The sequence below is a fragment of the Mesitornis unicolor genome, unplaced genomic scaffold (assembly GCF_000695765.1).
Source record: "Mesitornis unicolor isolate BGI_N332 unplaced genomic scaffold, ASM69576v1 scaffold3023, whole genome shotgun sequence".
Lineage (NCBI taxonomy): Eukaryota > Metazoa > Chordata > Aves > Mesitornithiformes > Mesitornithidae > Mesitornis > Mesitornis unicolor.
The window spans coordinates 1,333-13,480 of record NW_010176531.1 but is presented as its reverse complement, the minus strand read 5'-3'; the positions used below and the strand labels follow the sequence as shown (position 1 = coordinate 13,480).

The following is a 12,148-nucleotide window of genomic DNA, read 5'->3' as shown; positions in this document are numbered from 1 at the left end:
GGATAGACGGAATTTCCTTGGCTGTACAGTGAAATCCATGCATCACCCCATCATTGTTTACAAGCTTTTCAACTGACTTGACGAAATTTAAGTATTCTTTTGATATCTAATTGGCTCTGGACTTAAAGAAGTTCACAGTGAGAATTTAACCTTCTATTACTGGAAGAAGCACGTGGTTGTCCAGAAATGGTTTGTGCTTAGTAATGGGGGAAAAAGTATTCTGTCCTTCAGCCCATCACTTTCCTGTAAGTTGAAGAGGCTGTGGTCTTGTATGAAACAACTGGCAGAAGAAGAGAAGAGATTTCACGAGGCCCAGTAAAACATTGCTGAATGGATTCTTTAAGTTCCAGCTATTGAATCACCTTTTCTTAAGACTGAGAAACTAATATCAGCTTGAAACGTGTTGGCCTTTTACATATTGAAAAGTGAAACTCTCTCTTAAAGGTCTTTCATCTTGACTCCCTATCTTTCCATCTCCTTTCTCTTGAGGCACTTCCACTGGTGTCATTAGGAGACAGAAGATGCTAGAAGCTCTTCAGATACAATGCATTCAGCCCTTAATGGTGTAAACTCAGAGACCCAGTTCAGGGTGAGCTTCTATTTAGTACAATACAGCTAAGTGATCAACCTTGCACTGACACAGAATATGCTTTTTGAATCAGTGGCATACCATGTAGTGGTATCCTGATTTCTAGTTTTGGGAGACATATGGTCGCAGGAGAGAGGCTGAGGCTTAAGGAAATCACTTTGAGGACACAAAATGGAAACTCAAGGCTTTGGCAGTAAGATAAATTAATTCCAAGGGACTGCAAAAATGAGTGATGCCTTTCATCTCTGTGTAACATTGAGGATCATCCACGTGGCATGCAAATCGTAAGTAATATTAGAAAATGCCACTTGTGAACTCACAAGAGATTGTGTTATCTTCATACTGATTAGACTTTTGCAGAGCATCTAATCCCTGGACTCTTCAAATCCAGATAAAACCACTGCGCACACACCACCAAATTATTTCTTTTTTCTTTGATATGTTCCTCCTTTTCAGGAGCAATGAAAAAGAGTGTATGAACATGCAGAAAAAGATTAGCCCCTCCAAAGCCATATGGAAGTTAGAAAATTTTGTTTACTGTTTTACTAATTAGATGATTCAACTGTGCCTTGTTAAGAGCTTCAGAAGTTGTGAGTCACTCCTGCACAGGACATGTGTTTACTCATACGGTTGGGACACATATTTAGAATCAAGGTTAACCACGTTCAGTTTGCAGCTTGATTTCCATGAGAAGGCTTAAACTGTGCTTCAAATGCTCAGAATGCATTTTTCAGGAAGCTCAAATCCTGAGCTGTAATATTCAAAACCTTCCCAATAACCCTAAGAGTCAGAGAAAATTCGAAGTCATTGAACAAAACAAGCTCAGGTCCGGAGCTGGTTGGACAAATCCATCAGTTGTAAAGATGTGTTAACCACGTCTCTTGACTACAACAGCTATCTCATGAACCAGGACTAAGAAATATATAGTGATATCTGTAGTACACGTAGCAATTCCGGTACATAAAACCCAAGGAAATTATTGATGAATTATTAGTTTTACTATAAGGCAATCACAGGGTCCAAGTGCTGATCAGCAAAACAGCAACTGAGCCCCTCACTTAGACACCCTGGAACCTCAGCCAGTTGATCCACGTATAGCGACGAGGGCACCAGTCAGTGTGAAATGCTGTCATTTTACCATTTACAACCACTGTGGTTTGCTAACGGTGCCAGAATAAGGTAACCTCTCAAAATTAATAACGATGAATATTTTGCTTTAAACTCCCAGGGAGCTCATTATTGCTAGACTTGTGATTGGATTACAAATTGAGAACAAAATAAGAAAACCAGATTTATTTAAACAGCAGGAAATAAGCCTATTTATCAAGGGAAACTATACATTAACTATTTCCCTTTCTGACCTGCCGGTATTCGAGCGCAAGGCTTATTTGAATTGCGTGGTTTGGTGGTTTAAATGAATTCCATCTTTTCTGGTTATGCACTTGTTCCTCCTGCATATCTCGTGTAAGTGTGTGCTATAATTATTAAAATAGAGAAGATTTTTCCTATGGCTTTGATTGAAAGGAACTGAGATGCTTGTTGAGCGTACGCTATTATTACTAAAAAAAAGTCATGTAGACTCATCACCCCGGCTGCATCCTATGAAGAATTTTGATTGAAGAGCCACAACAAACACATTCATAAGAATTTTGTGCTGCTGCTTGTGTAAAAGTAGAGACCAAAAGGGAGAACAGTGAGCTGCCCTGTGATTTCCAGCTGTAATCCATGCTGCTATGAAGGGTTTGCTGGGAGCTGCGCAGTGTCATGGCAGCTCTCCCCATGCCAATTAACAGCTCAAAGCAGCTCATATCTTCCCTACCTCCCCACTGTTGTCTTAAATCAATTTTCCTAGGGTCTTCTATGGCTTTTTACAGTTGCCTTTACACCAATGTGATGCCTACAGAGTAGAAAAAAGACCAAAATCAGCCCTTTCAATTTTTACAGATTTAAGTCTAGTCCTTCTTCACTTACAGAATTATGTGCAGGGGTCCAGTATAGGAGACTTCTTTCATTTAGTGTAGAAACATTTAGGTTTAACTAGATTTTTATTACACATACAGACCAAACCCACATTTGCCCTAAACTTTGAGTTTGCTCAGAAATGAGTTCAAATCCAATTTCCATGGGGAACTCAATCACCAAGAGGTAAATTTATCATATATTTATAGATAAAGTTCTCATAAAACTGAATTTTAAAACCTAATTAACACGATACTGTCAAGTTTGTTTTCCATCACTTTAAATATAAGCGCTCTGTGGAATTAATGAATTGCCTGAGATGGACCAAAGTTCCACTTAAGGACAGCCACACTCAATTTTGATAAGCATCACACAGGAGAGATCAACAAATAGCTTTTACTGATAGCACAAAGCAAGTATAACTCTGTTCAATACCAAAGTAATGTTGATCATCTACTTGGGATGATCTAATGGGCATTCGACCCAACTCTAAAAGCAAATCTCATTTAGGAAGTTTCTGGTCAAACTCAAGTTTGTTGTTCTTAGTTCTGTATTAAACCACCCTTGTACTACAAGATCCCTCTCAAAGAGATAAACCTCATTTATCATTCTAAGTTAAAAGGTCACTGACCACATGAGATCCATTACTTTGAGAGAGCGGGTGTGTGCACTGCAAAGGCGTTAGTCCTAAAAAAACCTGCACCTGATTTTGTGTTATGAAATTACAATTTTGTGTTATGAAATTATGATTTTGTGTTATGAAATTACAATTTCGTGCTATGAAATTACAATTTCGTGTTATTTCATGTTCATGAATCTCAGTAGCAGGTACTTGCAACCTGCCCGGTGCACGCCTGCCCAAACCTACCCTGGGGGCATGCCAGGGCTCATCAATATTCCCCACGTGAAGACAACCCAGAGCAAAAGGCAATGGCATATCCATTTTTCCGAGGAACTTATCTTTTCTATCATTTTTCTTTGCTTTTCAGTTCTTTTAAACTCCTGCTCCAGACATAGTGGTTTACTATGGAGAGGTCACCCAACACTGAGGTTGAATTTTCCCACTTATTTGACTCCTTCCCACCACTACCTGATCCTTTATTTTGTTCAGGATTGTGTAGTTGAAAAGGGAACAGCATCTTTATTCTTTTGCCTATTTTTGATCACCTGTAGTTGTAGGATCCAGACAGCTTCCACAGAAAATTATGCCATTGCCTAAATGACTTCCCTGTTTATTTTTTTCCCTTAATGTCTAACATAATTTCCTCTTTTTCAGCTACAATATGTTACTGTCTGCAATTCCTCCTCCTTGCTTTTGGTAAATTATTACCCTCTCATAGAGTTAATAGGTGTCCTCTAGTGTGATTCAGAAGGTTTTTACATTCACTTTGAAAGTTCTATTTTCCAGGCATAAATAACTGTAAATGTAGTCATTTGTCCATGTTTATGGATGGGTACAACAGATGCTATTTCCTAGCAATGCCTGACTAAGTGACTATGCCCACATATGAAGGAGGCAAACATCTAAATAACGTAATTTATATCAATAATTATTGATAAGAGCTGCAAATGTACCAGTGCATAACACAGCGCTGTGTGCTCCTTTTAAAAAAAAAATCAGATTGATTTTAGCCACAATACCAGTTTTAAATACTGAGCATATTCAACCAATATAATTTTTCCCTGTGGGTCATCTGCTCGATTATTGTTATTTTTCTTGTGAATGAGAAATAATTCCTCCTTTGTTCAACAGCAAAACGCTCAGAGCTGCTCACTTAATTTCAGATATGGCCTGACTGGGTTATATGGTGAATAATAATTTTAATTCCCCTACTCTTCACTGAGCATATGCGTTTTTCAGTTTTCCTTTGAAAGCAGTACCTCAAAAGGTCCCATAAAAAGGCAAGGGAGAACTTACTATTCATCTAGCACTGATTCCATGCATGCTGAAAGAGCGATTCAAAATTCAGCACCTCTAAATTTTTCATTCTCTTCATGCTCCACCTTTGAACCTGCCTTTCCAATGAATATATAGCATAGCTCCAAAAACATAGCTTGGTAGTGAGGTCTCTCCAGAGGCTTGGTCCTGGCTTCCCGATGCCCCATCTGCCTCACCAGGGTATTTCAACCAAACAGTGAACCTGGTCACCACCCTAATAGGAAGTTTGCAGACTTGGGATAGAGAAACACCATGGTGTTTATTTTAAAAAAGAAGCTGTTACTCCTATAAGTGAGTAGAGCCAGATTGAGATCAAACTCCTTTCACAATTCATTACAGATTTTCAGTAAACCTACCTTTTTGTCACTGAATTCTTCATGCATGCACATAAACACAAGGAGAATCAAATTAACTGACTGAAGGAGCTCTACCATCTACTTTTTCTTCCACAAGTGAGAAAGAGAGGAATTGGTTCTCTTTCATGGTTCTCTTGATGCACAGAAGCCTCTTTTCTCTATCTGAAAAGCTGCACTCCAGAAGGAGAGGTCGTACAGGGATAAGCAGAGGGTTTTCTACAATACTGTAGGAGAAAGTAACTGTACCACGCAATGCTTTACTTCATCTGCTGCTTCTCAGAAGGCGTAGAAAGAAGAGGGCAGACAATTTTGGATAACTGGGAGGGTGCTGTAGCATCATCCGTGGTGCACAGATTTACATTGTGCCTAATGGTCTAACATTTATCAATGTAATGCGTATGTAGCAGGGCCTCTGGTCTCTCAAATCTCTGAGAGCTACACCACAGTTAATATGGAATGAAGGAAATTTAGACCTTAATCTGTTTATCTAAAAATGCTGTTACATTGGTAGCTTTCTTATCTTTCTCTTTAGAATAGGTGCAAATTGTGTTCTGATTGAAATATTTAATAAGAAGCCATCACTGATATTGGGGAGAAAAAGGAAACCACTGCTCTTCCATGCACATTTTAACACTTCCAGCAACAGATTACGTTACAATAGAAGGCTATTGAACTTCCAACTCCTAAAACTGTGCTATATTCCACATATATTGATTCAGATTTCTCACTGGCTGTTTTTACGTAAGGAACGTTTCAGAATTCATATCCCCAATATACAAACTGTCTAAAACAAATGTGTCAAAACTGAGCCATCTTGAGGTTCTTAGCTCATGTTTCGACACCTCAGCAAGAAGGTTTTGCAGAGGTGAACTTCAAAATTCCTGAGCAAACCTTTTAACATAAATTTGGTACCAGAATTGAAAACACTGGCCTGGATGTTCGTCCCTAGGTTTTGAAATCTATAATTTATACCTTTTGAATAAAGCGTTATTCAACAGTTGAAAGAGCAAAGCTACTTCTTACTCCACTTGATTTTAAACATTAATTTACTGCCCACAATTTCATTAGATGGAAGATGTTTTTAGTGTCCTGGTACTCTTAGTTCTAGTATTCAAAGCTGACAAATATAACAGATGAATTACATTTACTCTGTGAAACCACATTGTACTGAGCAACAGGGAAACAGTGATATATGAGGTTCTTGGCTACAGGCAAGAACATGCAACACAATTCAAAAAAGGAGGAGACAAAGATTATTTAAACTTCTCTAACCCTTGCTTGAAGAAACTGCTCCAATCCTGCTTTCCCTCCACCCCATATTTCCTGTGCTTTACTCATTTTTTACTTTTAATTGATCGCGATGCAAAGGGCTGTTAAAGTCTGTGGAGAGACTCACTTCCTCCTGCAGAAGCAGTCACATTAAACATTAGATCTATCTGTCCGGAGTACATTTTAACTGGACTGGGTGATCCTTTCATGAAGCACACAGACCAGTTCTCCCAGTACCCCCTTGAAGTCTGGCTTCAGGAACATATATATAAACACACATAGATAAAGACTCTATACTGATGTGCTTATTTCTCTGAATTGTGATCCAGAAAATGAGAGAAAATCCTTTCCCTGTGTCTGCCTTTGTCTGCTTTTCCAGTAACTGTTAATCACAGTAGCTACAAACTCATGTAAGAAAGCATCATGTGCTCAGATTTTTCTTCTAGACATGTACCAGGCTCTGCACAGTTTACACTTCCATTTATTTCTTGCCTTCCCTGCTATGTTTATTTACTGTGATATAGTAGCTGGCTGAATTGTACAGCTGCATTAATCAAAGATTAAGGAGCATTTATTTCTATACTAGTCCCAGGGTTTATGAGTAAGCAGGCAAAACTACTGGTAGATACAAGTAAAAAGTAATTCTTATTCTGATGTGTATTATCTGGAATTGCACACAAATATTTACTGACCAACCCATTTTTAAATGTGTTAATTAATACTTTCTAACCAGAACTTTATCTTTATCCACTCCTTGAAGTTAGCGAAGTCAAACCACTGAAGAAGCTGGCTCACAATTCAAGAACTGTTGCAAGATCATAGCCTCAAACCGCAGAATAAGCTCACTTCAATTACCTCCCATTTCATCTGCAGGAGATGGTATAAAAGCTCTTAATGTAATACCCTGTTCTTCCTACAATGCAGCTCCTCTGAGAGCTATTAATGAAAACAGGTTGACCTATGCTTTGTGGGGTGAGTTGCTTTGATTTGTTTTATCTGAGAAGTCCAAAATAAATACCAAAAAAACCCCAACCCAAAACATCTGAAAGAAGAGCAACCAACCTCTCCACGCACTGGAAACAAATCTTGTTTGTATGTTTAGAACTTCCACACTTGTGAACACTGAGCCCTTAAACCCAATTTTGGGATCTGCCACAACAGAACAAATCAAGGAGTGGATGTAGGGATGCTCGTAAAGACCAGGCTTTGTAACAGTGTTTTTATAAAGATGTCATTACTATGTGTTTTTATATACCTTTTTATGGATTCAGCACCAAGAGCAAAGGAAGAAAGACATTTTTACCAAGCTGTGAAGACAAAACGTTACAGAAGCAAACCCTGACATACCTAAGTAGAAAAAAAAAAATCATACAAACTTTTTGGAGACGTTGATGACTAAGGTTGATGGATGCTTTCACTTTTAAAACCAAATCCTCTTATGAAGATAGTCATAGATAAATGAGCTGTTTAGGCCTGATTCATAAGCCTGACATTTGTCAGGTCACAGGTCGTATTTTATTATCTTTTATTCTTTGTGCATTTAAAGTTTTATTACGTATTCAGAGGTCTTTTTGAATTGTGAGCCATTTTCTTCTTATTTGGGGTATAAGCATGAGCAAATCAAGCACGTGAAAGACAGAGAAGGCACAGTAGTTTTGAAAAGATAGATATTATATATCAGCATTCTTTTATGAGCATATATAGACAGAATTAAAACGAGTATGTCATGGAAAAATAACACTGTTTAAACTGATTCTTATCTACCATGTAACCTTAAAAATGGTAACACAACACACCTCCCAGTCCTGGTCTCAAGCGGTTATCATAACCGTCCAGCAGACGATCCAGTATTCTGGTAAACACTGTGGTGTTGTCTTTGAGTTCATCTTGTGATGAGGTTTGTCCATAGCTGAAACACAGAACGGTCAACACTGAAAACCAGTAATCCACCAACAACCTCACAAAAGAAGCATTCCAAAACCTGGTTAATCTTCCTCATGCTGGTTTACGGCCACAAAACCTCCTCCATAAAACAAGATGGTAGTGCCTTATGGGGTTCCTTCACTTAAACTTCTTAAATTGTTTAGTTTTTGTAAAATCATTGAAAGGCAGTGTTTCCCTCTAAACGTTGAGCAAATCAAACATCAGCTCCTTAATGTTTATCTCATTATTCATTAATTGTGACAATATTTTTATGCGTTCCTCAGTAAAAGGCTCATTTGTCTGCAAACACGTGTGCACAAAAAAGATCTGTTTAATTCATAGTAGTTAGAAAGGGTTTGCAAACGAAGATACAATAACTTAGAACACTGACACTTAAGTACCGAAAATAAATGCAAAACCAAAACTAAAACAAAATACAGAGATGCTCTTGTGAATATAGAAGTAAATCAAGTGAGTGTGCATTTTTACAGGTCAATATATAAGTTTGCTTTATTTTATTTCCCTTTTCCCTTTAGCAATGAGATTTGGAGCAATGCCTCCCACTTTTCCTTACCAAAGTGTAACAAAATCATCTCTTGATATGGAAAACTCTCATGTCTGTAAAGCTTTGCTTACAGATCCCTAACGTGTATCTCTGACTCAAAGATCCTGAAATTTGGCTTGAACAGGGATAAAATGAAGTTCTTTGAACTCAGCTACCAAAAATCTTCCTTCCATCAACACAAATCAGAATGAAATCCTTGGCCTTGGTGGTTTCTTTCTGCTGTAGCTGACATCAGAATCAGGATTTTTTCTTAAATCCAAAACCTTTACCAAACACCCCGTCACAGCCAATCCCCTCAGTCGCAGGTTACAGCCGTCTTAAAGCCAAACCCAGCATCGTTTTTCATTCATTGCTGGGAAGACACAAACAAGTCACAAACAAGTGTAGTCGTCACGACTAAAATCAAAACCACTGCTTTCCAAAGCATCATTTTGTCACACATTGCTACTGAACGGGATAAACAGCACAGGACCAAACACTTTTGTTAGGACCAGGGCTGGTCCCAAAAGTGATTTGTCCATTGGGCAGCTCAATGTCCCCACAGCCACAGAGATGCACGGCTCCCAGTGCTCTGCTACTGGTCCTGCTCCGACCAGCAAAGACCTTCTTATGAGGAATGAACTCCTACATTAAATGAGTCTGTTAAAATACCTACAAGATTATTTTCTGTAAGCTGCATCAGCCAAGCATCCTCTGTGTACCCCACGTGTATATTCCACTTGTATCAAACACGGAGGGAGGATAGATACCCTGGGTATTGGTGCTCTGGAAACGCTTCTGAGTTAGTCCGCAGTACAGGTTTGAATAAGTAACACTGCAAATTTAAATGAGTTTCAAAACTGACACTCCTAGGAGTTTTAGTAACTTCTGTTTTATTTCACTAGGGTGTGACTTTGTAGAGAACAATTTCCAGGGGTTTTTAATGCATATAAATTGCAGTTTCTAACGAAAAAGACAAAAACTCTCATAGTTTTAAAAAATACCACGAATTTCCTCTAGCTATATCACATGATTTAATTTAATAAAAAAGCAGGTTGATTTATATTTCTTTTTCATACCTACAGTTGCATTTTAGGACACAGACGCTATCAGTTTTCTTCTTGTATGCTTCCTATATTTTACCAAATAAGTTCTCCTGCTGTCTCCAGCGAGCATTACCTTTCAAAGCATCATCCCTCACATGCCTTACGTAGAACTGCTACACAGGGCTTCCCACTGGATCCAATTTTACATTAACACTCGTTGTCAGTAAACAAGCTGCTGTACGTACACAGCAAGGATAGCAGAAGGTCACCAGGATTAAGGTGGCAAAGGGATATGAAAAACACTTGAGCAATTTCAGTGGTAAATAAACGGGTGTGTTGGCAGAAGAGGTGGCAGGAAGGTGGGCAGTGCCATGGGGAGGGGTGCAATCCAGCACCCCACATCCATTCTGGGTGTCGCATTTGTCAGCACCCTTACCTGTTCTTCCCATCATCTCATCAGAGGTAAAAAAAAACACCATCGGGGCTGGTTTTCACTGACAAACGGTCACAACGCAAAGATTTGTGTACGTCTAAAGTACGCTGTAACTCCAGAGGGACTGGGGTTTTTCAATCCAAACACACACATTAAAATAATCCTAATGCTGGGTTTTTATGACAAGAAGAAGGAGATGGAAAGACTCCTCTTTCTGTGTCGCAGACACTTCATCGAATTCAACCGCTTTTTATCATAAAGGAACAACAGCAGCCCAGAAGAAAAGGCAAGGGAAGTTACCGTGACAAAACGGCTTTAGAAGCAGATAAATTTCATGGCAGGTGTGTACATTTTGTGGGAAGAGTGACCGTGCGCGATTGTGTTTTCATATTAAACCCCGGTATAATAAAAACTGTGCACTAACTCCATCTACAGGTCATTATAATAGTGACACACCACATGATGTTTAAACACTGGTCCAACGCATTTCAAGGCTCACTTTAAGAATGCACATGCATACATTAGAGATATAATAAATATGTGTACACATACGCATGCATACATATTTAAATAATAAACATGCTCTCACAAAATCCTCTAGCTAGGCCACAGGAAGTACTTCATGAATACCTCAAATCTCATCTTTCTCAATATATTAGCAAAACAGAGGTATTTCTTCTAAAATGCCGTGTTTATTCAATACAGCAACTGTAAATGAATCACTCACTTGTATTCTTTGGCTTTTTTTGGAGGAAACACTTGTGCAGATGAACCTTTGCCCCTTTGCCCACCCTGTTTAAAATCTTCAAGGTAGCCAGGAGCTAAGTTTATCTAGAGCTGCGGATGCATAAGGAGTCACTATGGAGATCAACGCAGCTTTTAGGGCTCTCTATAGACAGTACCAAATTTCTACTGCTTTTTGGTCATTATGTAGCATTACTGACAGGATAGAAATGTTTTTAAAGCACAGAAATATAGCAATGAGTCTTCTTAAACACCTTTACCGGATTTTGAACTGCTGCGAGTACTTCGAGTATGCTCCAAACTGCTCCATAGCCTTTAGTTAACCTGCTGTTTGTTAGATGAGGTGTTGTATGATGACAAATAGGTTTCAATACGAATGCTATTTTCAGATCATGATTTCAGCACATATCCCATACACATTTGCTGCAGCATGGTCATTAAAACATAAACTGTTGTGGGCTTTGAGCTCACTAATTCTTCTTCATCCAAGCAGGCTCCCTTCACCAGGAAAAGGTCTACTTCGGATTTGCAAACCCAGTTCCTAAGTTAGGACACAATCCTGACCGGCCAAGAAGTAAAAGTTTTGCCTCTACTTGCAGGGACAATGAAGTTACTAAATAGCACTTAAATGAAATTTAAAAAAAAACCTTAATTACACTTCCCCCCCCCCCAAATAACCTCGTATTTCTGAGCAGTTATTATACAAGAATAGAAAGGATTGCACAGGTGTTTAAGAGGTAGTTGAGTTTCAATCTGTTTCAGAAAGCTTTTGCTTTCTTTTTTACCCCACAATATTAAAAAGAAAAAAGAAGTTATGCAAACAATTTGTAGTTTTCTTTCAGTCTTCCCTTAGATTTAGCTGGGATTTGAACAGGGATTAACTTCAAACCAGTACACTGAGCAGTAGTGCAGCCCATGCAGTATTTGCCTTACGATGCTACATTAAATGAATTTCATCCCTGAAATACGTTGGTGCATTAAAAAGTATCTCCCCACCTTCTTTCAGTCAGCGCGTTCAGGAGGAGGCTCCAGGCCCAGAGGCAGTCACAAAGCACCAGGAGTCTCTTCATGGTGGGCTCTGAAACTGGAAGGAAAACATTCATCAGCGTCCCCTTCGTTAAAACAGGTACTGGGGAGAAAAACGTCTGATGTGGGAAACTTCTGTAGAATAATGTGGTGTCAGGCAGTGCCCTCACGATACTACAGCTCATTATTTGGAATGAGGGAGCACGGCCTTGGCCGCTCTCTGTTTACCTGCTGCTCTTAGACACAGAGATTTATTTTACAGTAAGGTTGTACTTGCATTTTTCTTGAACATTAACAATAACAGTTATGAGTTAAAGCTG

At 38.8% G+C, this 12,148-nt stretch overlaps 1 protein-coding gene across 1 annotated transcript in view; it reads right to left on the bottom strand.

Annotated features, from left to right (window-relative positions):
- The window catches only part of GABRA1 (gamma-aminobutyric acid (GABA) A receptor, alpha 1), a 34,211-nt gene extending 22,306 nt beyond the window's left edge, over positions 1-11,905 (bottom strand). Inside the window, exons 1-2 of the mRNA XM_010181757.1 lie at positions 11,799-11,905; positions 7,909-8,021 (exon numbers count right to left, since the gene is read on the bottom strand). Of these exons, the coding sequence (XP_010180059.1) occupies positions 7,909-8,021; positions 11,799-11,905 (220 nt within the window). The remainder of the gene's footprint in view (positions 1-7,908; positions 8,022-11,798) is intronic.
- Between the last annotated feature and the right edge of the window lie 243 nt (positions 11,906-12,148).